Source organism: Aquarana catesbeiana, linkage group LG04 (genome assembly GCF_042186555.1).
Source record: "Aquarana catesbeiana isolate 2022-GZ linkage group LG04, ASM4218655v1, whole genome shotgun sequence".
NCBI lineage: Eukaryota > Metazoa > Chordata > Amphibia > Anura > Ranidae > Aquarana > Aquarana catesbeiana.
In genome coordinates, this window is record NC_133327.1 from 547,319,295 (window position 1) to 547,333,630 (window position 14,336).

Genomic DNA, 14,336 nt, shown 5'->3' on the forward strand with positions numbered 1-14,336 from the left:
AAAGCATTGCTTTTAGAGGATGAGGAATCTATATTTAAATAAGCAAAAACATCTCAGGGTTGCATTTGCAATACTTCTTGTGATCGGAATCTGCACCATTTTAATTAAAGGCTTAACACAAACAAATGTTGTGCTAAGGCGGCAGAGCTTGTTTTGTTCTGTCTTACATCATCCATCCCACACCACCCACCATCTAATGATGTAACACTACACATGTTCCAGACATCCTTATTCACACACTGCAAGGACAGAAATCACCCTAAATTTGCCATCAATGCTCACAATGTGCCAAAAGCACAAAAATTACACATCCTTTTCTCTAGAGCGTTTGTTCTGTACATGTTTAAATTGAACCTCCGTTTGGGGAATTCTCAATCATCTATCAAATGTGCAATTATTCCTCACAGGAGACTGTGCAGATTTAATTGCAGGCAATGATTCATCTAATCTACTGAGATGTTGTTTCAATCTTTAAGAGCCCTTTTGCAGTAAGGAAAGTGAACATGTGCTCAAAATTCTACAGTTAACCTAAACACTTGTTACTGCACACTAGATAAACGCAGGTCATGGTTTAGCTCGTACACATGGGCCAAATGTCGGGCAGCATTGGCTGGTTCAATAGAAACCAGCCGACATTCAGCCCATGTGTACTGCAGCCGGTCTGACAGAAGTCGGCCATTTGGGGCATGACCGACAATAGCTGAGCATAGAGGCTCCCACCTGAGCTGTCAGTTTTTTTCCATTCAGCCCACTGGGTTGAATGAAAAAAAACCTAGCAGTGTGTCCTAGACTTTAGGGCACATTGAAAACAATTGTTTTCTAGATGCCCCATTCACACTACAACACTTGCATTTTGGTGCAGTGCACTGGATGCACTTTGCTGTGAAATTACATCAATGAAGTGTCACTATTTGACACTTCAAGTAAAGTTAAAAAAGAAAAAAACAAGAAACAAAAAAACAAATAAGCAGTGCATTGCACTAAGGCCTGGTTCACACCTATGCAGGCTGCAGTTTGCATATTGCAGGTGCATTTTGCGTTTTTCAATACATGCTTTTTATCCATTGAAGTCTATGGAACCAAAAACCAGAAAAAAGTCCCTGGCCCTTTCCATAAAATGCACAGATGTGAACTACATCCATAGGAAATATCAAAATGTTATATAAAAAAAAAAATATGGAAAGATAATACAATCACACAAAAAGCATTACCTTTTCCTTTATCTTTTAGTAGCGCAAGGCAAGAAGTACACAGGCTTCTGGATCAGGTAGAATGGCATGCGTTGCATGAACCAGCAGTTGCTGCTGGTGGGCACTGTCTACAACCCTTGTTCTTAGGCCTGATTCACACCTATGCAGGTTGCAGTTTCCATATTGCAGGTGTATTTTGTGTTTTTCAATACACACTTTTGATCCATTGAAGTCTATGGAATCAAAAACCAGACAAAAAAGTCCCTGGCCCCTTCCATGAAATGCACAGATGTGAACTACATCCATAGGAAACCATGTTAAATGGACTGTAGTGTGTTTCTGCAAAACTGAAAATGCACTAAAAAATGCATAGGTGTGAGCCAGGCCTAAATCACACCACTTCCTGTTGAAGCCAACACTGCATTTTACCATGCAGGCTACTGTGAACCTAACCTTAAAGTCTGGCATAAGGTGCCTTTTTTTTCACGAACCCTGGGTAGTCTTAAGGTAATCAACATGCAAATATTGACTTCAAGCGCCAAATTTCGAATGTGCACCTCTCTATTAGTTAGCTTAACACACAGCATCAAGGAGTGGGGAATGCTGAAAGAGTTTCCATTTCAGAGTTAAATGCTGGCTTTAAAAAACTGGGAGTCCTGGCTACAGAAAGTGTTCATGTAGGCACCTCTTGGTACTTCATTTTGGCTGTTTGGGTCAGGTTATTGTTTACTGTAATGACTTTTACTTTTCCATCCTATCCTCCAACATTTGCTTTTGGTAACGTATTTCTAAACAGTGGAGTGAGAAGATTAGACTTTACGTCTACGCTTACCACCACTCCACCGATGTGCACTTCTCTAATGACTGCCACTACACTGATGTACACTACTAAACTAGATGCCACTGCACTGATCTGCACTACTCCACTGACCACCATTGCACCCATGTGCACCTTTCCATTTTCCACCATTACACTACTTCATTGACTGCCACTGCATAAATATCCACTTTTTCACTGGTAACCAAGGAACCAATGTGCACTTCTCCACTGACTGCCAATGCACCCATTTGAATTGCTACTGCACCGATGTGCACTTCTCCACTGACTGCCACTGCACCAATGTGCACTTCTCCACTGACTGCCACTGCACCAATGTGCACTTCTCCACTGACTGCCACTGCACCGATGTACACTTCCCCACTGATTGCCACTGCACCGATGTGCACTTCTCCACTGATTACCACTGCACCGATGTGCACTTCTCCACTGACTGCCACTTCGCCGATGTGCACTTCTCAACTGATTGTCACTGCACCGATGTACACCTCTCCACTGATTGCCACTGCACCGATGTGCACTTCTCCACTGATTGCCACTGCACCGATGTGCACTTCTCCACTGATTGCCACTGCACCGATGTGCACTTCTCCACTGACTGCCACTTCGCCGATGTGCACTTCTCAACTGATTGTCACTGCACCGATGTGCACTTCTCCACTGATTGCCACTGCACCAATGTGCACTTCTCCACTGACTATCACTGCACCAATGTGCACTTCTCCGCTGACTGCTTCTACACTGATGAGCACTTCTCCACTTACTGTCACTGCACCAATGTGCACATCTACACTAAAACAAATATATTAGTACAACACTCCCTATATTAGTGCAGCACACCACAATATTAAAGTGAAACAACAGCACAGAGGTTTATTTATATATTTTTTGCACTTATTGACTGATTGCCACTGCACCGATGTGCACTTCTCCACTGACTGTCACTGTGCTGATGTGCACTTCTCCACTGACTGCCACTGCGCCGATGTGCACTTCTCCACTGACTGCCACTGTGCTGATGTGCACTTCTCCACTTCTCCATTTCACATATACAGTGCATCCGGAAAGTATTCACATCCCTTCACTTTTTCCACATTTTGTTATGTTACGGCCTTTTTTCAAAATGGAATAAATTTCATTATTTTCCTCAAAATCCTACAAACAATACCCCATAATGACAACGTGAAAGACGTTTGTTTGAAATCTTTGCAAATTTATTAATAATAAAAGACTAAAAAATCACATGTACATGTACATAATTATTCACAGCCTTTGCCATGACACTTAAAATTGAGCTTAGGTGCATCCTGTTTCCACTGATCATCTTTGAGATGTTTCTACAACTTGATTGGAGTCCACCTGTGGTAAATTCAGTTGATTGGACATGATTTGCAAAGGCACACACCTGTCTATATAAGGTCCCACAGTTAACAGTGCATGTCAGAACAAAAATTAAGCCATGAAGTCCAAGGAGTTGTCTGTAGACCTCCGAGACAGGATTGTATCGAGGCACAGATCTAAAAATGGGTACAGAAAAATTCTGCAGCATTGAAGGTTCCAATGAGCACAATGGCCTCCATCATCTGTAAATGAAAGAAGTTTGGAACCACCAGGACTCTTCCTAGAGTGGGCCGACTGGCCAAACTGAGTGATCAGGGGAGAAGGGCCTTAGTCAGGGAGGTGAACAAGAACCTGGTGGTCACTCTGACCGAGCTTCAGCGTTTCTCTGTTGAGAGAGGAGAACCTTCCAGTAGAAACAACCTATGGTAGAGTGGCCAGACAGAAGCCACTCCTTAGTAAAAGGCACAAGACAGCCCACCTGGAGTTTGCTAAAAGGCCCTGAAGGACTCTCAGACCATGAGAAACAAAATTCTCTGGTCTGATGAAACAAAGATTGAACTCTTTTGCCTGAATGGCAAGCGTCATGGCTAGAGAAAACCAGGCACTGCTCATCACCTGGCCAATACCATACCTACAGTGCAGCATGGTGGTAGCAGGATCAAGCTGTGGGGATTTTTTTTTAGCAGCAGGAACTGGGAGACTAGTCTGGATCGATGGAAGGATGAATACAGCAATGTACAGAGACATCCTTGATTTAAAACCTGCTCTGAGCGTTCTGGACCTCAGACTGGGGTGAAAGTTCATCTTCCAAAAGGACACCGACCCTAAGCACACAGCCAAGATAACAAAGGCGTGGCTACGGGACAACTCTGTGGATGTCCTTGAGTGGCCCATCCAAAGCCCAGGCAACAAAATTCTCTGGTCTGATGAAACAAAGATTGAACTCTTTTGCCTGAATGGCAAGTGTCATGGCTAGAGAAAACCAGGCACTGCTCATCACCTGGCCAATACCATACCTACAGTGCAGCATGGTGGTAGCAGGATCAAGCTGTGGGGATTTTTTTTTAGCAGCAGGAACTGGGAGACTAGTCTGGATCAAGGGAAAGATGAATACAGCAATGTACAGAGACATCCTTGATTTAAAACCTGCTCTGAGCGTTCTGGGGTGAAGGTTCACCTTCCAAAAGGACACCGACCCTAAGCACACAGCCAAGATAACAAAGGCGTGGCTACGGGACAACTCTGTGGATGTCCTTAAGTGGCCCAGCCAAAGCCCAGGCTTGAACCCGATTGAACATCTCTGGGGAGATCTGAAAATGGCTGTGCACGAATGCACCCCATCCATCTTGATGGCGCTTGAGAGGTCCTGCAAAGAAGAATGGGAGAAACTGCCCAAAAATAGGTGTGCTAAACTTGTAGCATCATACTCAAAAAGACTTGAGGCTGTAATTGGTGGCAAAGGTGCTTCAACAAAGTATTGAGCAAATACTTATGTACATGTAAATTTATTTTTTTTTTAAGTTTTTCACTTTTAACAAATTTTAAAAGATTTCATACTTTCATTCACATTGTCATTATGGGGTATTGTTTGTAGAATTTTAATGAATGAATTGAATCCATTTTGGAATAAGGCTGTGACATAACAAAATGTGGAAAAAGTGAAGCGCTGTGAATACTTTCCAGATGCACTGTATGCGGGTTTGGTTTTGGAGTGGAGTCTGGTGCGGTTTCTATTCGGTGGTTCAAGTATGATTCAGGTGTGAATTTGACACTGAAAAGGCGCCTGAACCGGAATGGAAAACGCACAGCATCCCTTTTTTAATTCGCACCCCAACTGGTCAGCATATATGTGAACCAGCTCTATTGAAATTCGCAAAATGCGTCCGATTCACAAATATGTTAACCGAGCCTTACACTTTTTTTTGGAGTAGTTATTCTTAACTTATTTAGTATATTAGACTTCATTAAAACACATCCAACTATCATCGTAAGTCTATGGAAAGCCTAAGGTAACTAATAGTCTTATGTGATTCCAGAAATAATTTTCCTAATGTAAGCCATATATTGTACGCAGATATCTGCTTGGATGTTCTGTGCAAAATGTTTTCATTATGTAAATTAGTCCCATTACACAGCATAGTATTTACTGGCCTGCCTACTTATTAGTTCTACGTTCGCGTACAGACTGGGGGGACCCATCAGTACCCACTAAACAGAATACATAACAAGCATACTGGGCAAAATATGGACTGTATAACATTCATAGTACAGTGATTATACTGTGAATAGAAGCATGAGCCGGAGTCAAAAGGGAAATAAATATTTTCATCTTTGTCACAGGACATGATTGAAACCACTAAAGTTTGAAAACCGCCTGTGTATAAAAATATTAGGTTTTAATTTGGGGAAAAAAAACAAGCAAATTGGGAATAACTCAGGAAAGGAAAAAAAGATTGTTCTCATAGCAAACTGCACGATTACTCAGCTTAGTAAATTAGATAAACCCATCTTCACTTCAGTCAATAAATCACACCCTAGCAAAAATCTTGTTGTTAAAAATGTTCTTTCACATGTTTGGGTATTCAAAGAGAACACATTATTTGATATCATTCACTATTTCAAAATAACAGCCTCTACTCCTTTAGTGAATCAACGCTAATAATTGTTGATGGATTTCTTTAACCACTTCCCGTCCGCCCATGTCATATGACATCCTGGACTTTGGGCGGGTATATCTGAATGATACCTGTAGTTACAGACATCATTCAGATATTGCCAGTTTCAGCCGGCGAATCTCTAAACCATAGGAACAATCATAGTGGCCGTTCCACCACTTGATCGTTCCTATGGGAGGCGAGAGGGGACACCCCCCCCTCTCCCGCCGCCCTACGATGCTTGCTCCGACTCACCGTTACGATCGGTGAGACGGAGAGCGGATCCGCCGGCGCCGGGTGTAGATCATAGAGATTTCCGGCGGACCAGATGGTCGCCGGAGTCTCTATGATCATCAGAGGCCGGGCGCGATGTTATGACGTCACACCCGGCCTCTCCATTCAAAAAAAGGCGCCGCTTCGGCTGGGAAGCGGTGATCTTATTTTTTTTCTTTTTTATTTCAGGCTTCCCAGCCTAGTGGTGAGATATAGGGTCTTATTGACCCCATATCTCACTATTAAAAGGACCTGTCATGTTATATTCCTATTACAAGGGATGTTTACATTCCTTGTAATAGGAATAATAGTGATCAAAATTTTTTTTTTTTCAAAAAAGTGTCAAACTAAAAAAAACAAAATATAATTATCAATAAAAAAAAAAAAAAAATTTAAAGCGCCGCTGTCCTCGTGTGCTCGCACGCAGAAGTGAACGCATACATAAGTCCCGCCCACATATGAAAACGGTGTTCAAACCATACATGTGAGGTATCGCCGCGAATGGAGCGAGAGCAATCATTTTGTCACTAGACGTCCTCTGTAACTCAAAACATGTAACCAGTAAAAAAATTTCAAGCGTCGCCTATGGGGATTTTTAAGTACCGAACATTGGCGCCATTCTACGAGCGTGTGCAATTTTGAAGCGTGACATGTTAGGTATCTATTTACACGTCGTGACTTCATCTTTCACAATATGCAAAAACATTGGGCTAACTTTACTGTTTTGTTTTTTTTTTAAAACACAAAACTGTTTTTTTCCCCAAAAAAACGCGTTCGAAAAATTCCTGCGCAAATACCATGCTAAAAAAACATATATAATGTTTGGGGGTTCTATGTAATTTTCTAGCAAAAAAAATCATGATTTTTACATGTAGGAGAGAAATGTCAGAATTGGCCTGGTACGGAAGTGATTAATATATTACCTTGACCTGTGTTTCAAACAACTGTAATATGTATGAATGTATATCCAAATATGTATGTTTATTGATATATAAAATATATAATCTTATTTATTTATTTATTTATTTTACCTTTCATAGAATTCCTTCGGAAATTATCTAGAAATTCTTCCAAGAGCTGAGACTGGTTGAGTGGTGGTAAAGGTCTCATCTGATCGTTGAACTTGTAATTTTCTGACCATGATGAGCTTAGTGACGATTTGGCTTCTGTTTGACAATTCCTCAGTGAAAGCAAGACACTCCTCTCTGAGAATAATAACTCCATTTTCCTGAGATCAAGGTCTATCACTGCTTCACTATTAATATAAAGGATTTCATTTTTTGTTCGCAAGCCTGACAAGCAAAAAGATGCATGACACATATTAGAAATTATTGTATATGATTACTTGTACAATATGTAATAGGACAAACTCTCTACACAGGGATTTTCAAGGTTAAATCAGAAAAACCACTGAAGTAAAAAGCAGATCCTATCATTGACAGATATACAGTATCTCACAAAAATGAGTTCACCCCTCACATTTTTGTAAATATTGTATTATATCTTTTCATGTTACAACACTGAAGAAATGACACGTTGCTACAATGTAAAGTAGTGAGTGTACAGCTTGTATAAAAGTGTAAATTTGCTGTCCCCTCAAAATAAATCAACACACAGCCATTAATGTCTAAACTGCTGGCAACAAAAGTGAGTACACCCCTAAGTGAAAATGTCCAAATTAGGCCCAAAGTGTCAATATTTTGTGTGGCCATCATTATTTTCCACCACTGCCTTAACCCTCTTGGGCATGGAGTTCACCAGAGCTTCACAGTTTGCCATTGGAGTCCTCTTCCACTCCTCCATGACGACATCACGAAGCTGGTGGATGTTAGAAACCTTGCGCACCTCTGACCTTCCGTTTGAGGATGCCCCACAGATGCTCAATAGGGTTTAGGTCAGTTTCCGAAGGGAGGGGATCATGCTCTGCTTCAGTATGTCACAGTACACGTTGGCATTCATGGTTCCCTCAATGAACTGTAGCTCCCCAGTGCTGGCAGCACTCACGCAGACCCAGACTACGATACTCCCATCACCATACTTGACTGTAGGTAAGACACACTTGTCTTTGTACTCCTCACCCGATTGCTGCCACACATGCTTGACACCAGAACCAATTAAGTTTATCTTGGCCTCATCAGACCACAGGACATGGTTCCAGTAATCCATGTCCTTAGTCTGCTTGTCTTCAGCAAAGGGTTTGCAGGCTTAATTGTGCATCATCATCTAAAAGAGGCTTCCTTCTGGGATGACAGCCATGCAGACCAATTTGATGCAGCGTGCGGCGTATGGTCTGAGCACTGATGGTCTTGGCCACCGTACTGCAGCTCAGTTTCAGGATCTTGGCAATCTTCTTACAGCCTAGGCCATCTTTATGAGCAACAATTCTTTTATTCAGATCCTCAGAGAGTTCTTTGCCATGAGGTGCCATGTTGAACTTCCAGTGACCAGTATGAGAGAGAGTGGATAACACCAAATTTAATACACCTGCTCCCCATTCACACCTGAGACCTGTAACACTAACGAGTCACATGACACCAGGGAGGGAAAATGGCTAATTGGACCCAATTTGGACATTTTCACTTAGCGGTGTACTTACTTTTGTTGCCAGCAGTTTAGACATTAATGGCTGTGTGTTGAGTTATTTTGAGGGGACAGGAAATGTACACTGTTTTACAAGCTGTACACTCACTACTTTACATTGTAGCAAAGTGTCATTTCTTCTGTGTTGTCACATGAAAAGATATAAAAAAAAATTACAAAAATGTGAGGAGTGTACTCACTTTTTATTATTATATTATTAATATTATACAGGATTTATATAGCGCCAATAGTTTACGCAGCGCATTACAACATTAGGGCAGACAGTACAAGTACAATACAATTCAATTCAATACAGGAGGAATCAGAGGGCCATGCTCATTAGAGCTTACAATCTAGGAGGGAGGGTCAAGTTATACAAAAGGGTAATAGCTGTGGGGGATGAGCTAATGGAGAAAATAGTGCAGTTGTTAGATGGAGGCAGAATAGGCTTCTCTGAAGAGGAAAGTTCCCAGGGATCGCCTAAAAGTGGATACATTTGGAGACAGTCTGACAGATTGGGGTAGGGGATTCCAGAGGATGGGCGAGGCTCGGCAGAAGTCCTGGAGGCGGATATGGGAGGAGGTGATGAGGGAGATAGAGAGAAGGAGGTCTTGGGAGGAACGGGAGGGCGATTAGGTTGGTATTTTGAGACTAGGTTAGTGATGTAGCTGGGGGCAGAGTTGTGGATGGCTTTGTAACTTATTGTTAGTATTTTGAATTTAATTTGTTGGGTGAGTGGTAGCCAATGGAGGGATTGGCAGAGGGGGGTAGCAGACACTGAGCAGTTTGTAAGGTGGATGAGTTTGGCAGCAGCATTCATGATGGACTGAAGCAGGGATAGTCTATTTAAAGGTAAGCCAATGAGAAGCGAGTTAGAGTAGTCAAGGCGAGAGATAACCAGGGAGTGAATCAGGAGCTTTGTGGTTTCATTGGTTAGAAAGGGACGTAGTTTAGAGATGTGGAGGTTGAGGCGGCAAGCTTTGGAAAGTGATTGGATGCGGGGCCGAAAGGAGAGTTCAGAATCCAGGATAACACCTAGTACCCTGACATGTGGGGACGGGTGGATGGTTTTGCCATTACTCTTGACAGACAAGTCAGGGGAAGAGGCACATGGGGGAGGAAATATTATAAGCTCGGTTTTGGACAAGTTGAGTTTGAGGAAGTGGTGTGACATCCATACAGATATGTCGGTTAGTAAGTTAGTGAGGCGTGAGGAGACTGATGGAGTGAGTTAAGGGGTGGAGAGATAGATTTGTGTGTAGTCAGCATAGAAATTTTATTGAAAGCTGTGAGAGGCTATCAGCTGACCCAGGGATGAGGTGTAGATTGAAAATAAAAGAGGTCCAAGAACAGAACCTTGGGGGACCCCGACAGAGAAGGGAAGAAGAGTGGGAGAAGTAGAATTGTAAGTGACACTGAAGGTGCGTTGGGATAGGTAGGATGAGAGCCACTGAAGAGCACAGTCACGGAGACCGAGGGAGTAAAGTTTTTTGAGGAGGAGGGGGTGGTCAACCGTGTCAAAGGCAGCTGAAAGATCCAGAAGTAGGAGTACAGAATAGTGTCCGTTGGTTTTTGCAGTTAGTAGGTCATTTGTGAGTTTTAAAAGAGCAGTTTCTCTTGAGTGTTGAGGGCGAAATCCAAATTGAAGGGGATCAAGAAGGTTGTTTTTAATGAGGTGGTCACTCAGTTGGTTGTAAACCAGGCGTTCAAGGAGTTTAGAGCAAAAGGGGAGCAAAGAGATAGGGCGTAGGTTGTTAAGATTGGTAGGGTCCAAGGATGGCTTTTTAAGTATGGGGGTGATCAGTGCATGTTTTGGAGCATTGGGGAAGATGCCAGAGGTGAGGGAGAGATTGAAGATGTGGGTTAGAGAGTGTAGGATGGAGTCAGAGGGCGATCGTAGCATTTGAGAGGGAATGGGGTCCAGGGGACAGGTGGTTAGGTGGGCAATAAAAAGGAGTTTAGCAACTTTGTCTGTAGTAGCAGATTTGAATAGGGGGAGTGTCAGTTGTACCTGTTGACATGGGGTCTTAGCTGGGGGAGATACCTGTAGAGTGGAGATTTCATCACGGATTGTTTCAATCTTGTTTTTGAAGTGATTAGCGATCTCCTGGGCAGTGAGTAAGTCAGTGGGTGGAGGTGGTGGAGGACAAAGTAGAGAGTTGAAGGTAGAGAAGAGTTTACGGGGACTGGATGAGAAGGTGTTAATAAGAGTTGTAAAATAGGTTTGCTTGGCTGTGTGGAGGAAAGAATAGTATTTTTCGAGGGCAGATTTGTATTGGTTGAAGTCTTTGTTAGACTTAGTCTTGTGCCACAGATGCTCAAGAGCGCGACTACATTTTTTGAGAATTTTAGTGTCATCTGTTTGCCAGGGTTGTAGGGGTCGAGGCCTGATTCTGCGTGTAGTGAGGGGAGCGAGCTTGTCCAGGGTGGAGGACAGGGATTTATTGTAGATGGACGTGACTTGGTTGGGGCAGGACAGGGAAGAGATTTTGTCATAGAGGTGGTCAGTAGCAGAATAGAGGAGAGAGGAGTTGAAGTTGCGAAAGTTTCTACGGGTGATGGTTAGGCGATTGGAGGGAAAGGTGGTGGAAGATAGGGGGAGAGAGAAACTAATAAGGTGGTGGTCGGAGAGAGGAAAGGGATTGTTTGAGAAGTTGCATGGAGTGCATAGCTAGGAGAATACAAGGTCAAGGGTGTTCCCATCGGAGTGAGTAGAAGCCTGTACCCATTGCTTCAGGTCAAATGAAAAGGTTAGACTAAGAAGTTTAGAAGTAGCAGGAGTGTTTGTATTAGCAGGGATGAAATCACCGAGTAGGATTGTGGGAATTTCCAAAGAGAGAAAGTAGGGTAGCCAGGCAGAAAACTCATCAAGGAAAGTTGATAATGGTCCAGGGGGCCAGTAGATCACAGCAATTCTTAGGGAAGTAGGAGAGAATAGACATATACAGTGGGCTTCGAATCATGAGAGGGAAAAAGAGGGAGGAGAGTGAATAACCTGGAAGGTGCTCTGGGGGGATAGGAGGAATCCCACTCCACCTCCCTTGCATCTATTAGGCCTAGGGGAGTGAGTCCAGTGAAGGCCACCCTGGGATAGGGAAGCAGGAGAAGGGGTGTCATATTCGTGGAGCCAGGTTTCGGTGAGAGCAAGTAGATTAAAGGAATTAGTGACAAAGAGGTCATGAACAGCAGTGAGTTTGTTGCAGTCAGAGCGGGCGTTCCAGAGGGTGCAGGAGAGAGGGAAGGTGGCGTTGGGAAGAAGAGGAATGGAGACTAGATTGTGACTACTGCCAGAGTGTGTAGGGTGATGGTGATGGGTGTGTTGGGCACAGTTAAATAAGGGAGGCCCAGGGTTTGGGGAAATATCTCCAGCGGTTAGGAGAAGCAGAAGAGTAAGGGAGGTAATATGAGAATCATGATTTGTATGAGGGGACATGCTTCAGTATCCTGGGGGGGTTTGTTAGCAAGTGGGCTTAGGGTTAGAAAGAGGTGATTAGTGCAGTAATAGGGGGATGGGAGAAGTGAGGGTGATATGTACAGATTGTGGGGTGGAGCAGAGGGGTGAAGAAAAAAGAGTTTGAGGAGAGAGGCAGCAATTGTGAAAAGGAGGAGAGGTAAAGAGTGCATGTTTCAGAGAGGAAGGTGAGATCATTTGGAATTGAGGTCATCTGCAGTCTGTTGTAATTTGCTTTGTGCAAATCGCTGAAGTGCAAGAGCAGAAGTGCCACTTATTTAAAGAACCCCACTTCTTTGGAAGAACCCCTGTATGTGTTCCCCCGTAAAGAAGGCCTTGTTTTTATACTGTGTGTTGGGTGTGGGTTGAATCTGGCAATTAATCAATTAGGAGGGGATATTAGGAACACAGCTAGCAAAGCAAAACTTTCACACCACAATCAAACTGCAAGGGGACTAAAACGCCAAAATTGTAAAGATAAGGGAACCCATAATTTAGGTAAGATTTAATAGCTAAATAAACATTGAAATAATGTGAGCATGGCTACAGATGGAGTTGAAACAGTGGTGACAAACAGATTTACCAAATATGCATGTGAGATACTGTGTGTGTGTATGTGTATATTATGTATGTGTGTGTGTGTGTGTGTGTGTGTGTATGTATGTATATATATATATATATATATATATATATATATATATATATATATATATGCGTGTTATAGGCCGATCCCCGTCACTTTTTGTTTGGATCGGAGCGATCGCGGCTTTTGCCACGATCGCCGCCGATATACACAGCCGTGTGTAAATTCAACAATGCTGCCGAGACTGCAGGGACTCGGTGGAGCGGAGATACACATACCTGAGAGTCCTCGGCTTTTCTCGGCGCCGCTCACAGTCCTGCCCAGTCCCGCCATTGGACCTGTGTGATGTCCATCATAGGGCAGGACTGGGCGTGACTGTGAGTGGCGCCGAAAAAAGCCGAGGACTCTCAGGTATGTGTATCTCCACTCCGCCGAGTCACTGCAGTCTCGGTGCCATATTTAAATTTACACACGGCTGTGTATGTCGGCAGGGATCGCGGCGAGCACTGGGGCAAGGCTGCACTGACATGGCTGCACTGACATGGCTGCACTGACAAGGCTGCACTGGGGCAAAGCTGCACTGAAAAGGTTGCACTGGGGCAAAGCTGCACTGAAAAGGCTACACTGGGGCAAAGCTGCACTGACACTGACAAGGCTGCAGATGGACACCGATAACGCTGCATTGATGGGCATTTTAATGTAAGTTTTTCTTCCTTAAACTTTACCCTAAAAGTTTTTTTCCTTAAAATTCCCTCCTAAACTTGGGGTGCGTGTTATACGCCGATAAATACGGTATATATATATATATATATATATATATATATATATATATATATATATATATATGTATTATATGTTCGCAGCATTATATACAATAGAATCTTTGCCTCAATAACTATTTCCCTTAATTGTCTATGGTAATAAAATCTGGATAACTCTTTGCACTTATTATCTACTGTATAATCCACAGAGAAAGACAATTCTTACCAAAAAATTATAATTGTAAGAAAGCAGTCAGCCACATGCACAGGTCCAAAATGACAGGGTCCCTAAGCTTAAAATTACATCATTAATTACCCTTTGGGGAGCCTATTCAACTTTGCTGCTCACTATGCTCAATGACCTGCAGAAACAACAAATGATTTACATATAATTTACTACTTGTTAACCATCTGCCCTAGAAAGACAGGTTGCTGAATAGGTTGTGACCCTGCAGAGTCCCAGAATCTCCCTAAAAGTAAAATTGGCACAAGAAAGCCTAAAGTGAAAGTTTTTGTTATGTTATTTTACAAAATACCTCCCACTCCATTTCCCTAGAGCCCCTTAAACATGCACAGCCTAGACACTCGAGCACAAACGCTTGCTTACTCCTCTTTGGCAGTCTCCTCCCATCTGTCTTTAATCCTATGCAATCATGGACAGCTCA

General features: G+C 42.9%; 1 protein-coding gene across 4 annotated transcripts in view; it reads right to left on the minus strand.

Annotated features, from left to right (window-relative positions):
• The window catches only part of TIAM2 (TIAM Rac1 associated GEF 2), a 432,210-nt gene that overhangs the window by 94,040 nt on the left and 323,834 nt on the right, over positions 1–14,336 (minus strand). For all 4 annotated transcript variants that reach the window (XM_073627924.1, XM_073627922.1, XM_073627925.1 and 1 more), the window contains one exon: positions 7,328–7,588. In XM_073627924.1, coding sequence (XP_073484025.1) covers positions 7,328–7,588 — 261 coding nt within the window. The remainder of the gene's footprint in view (positions 1–7,327; positions 7,589–14,336) is intronic.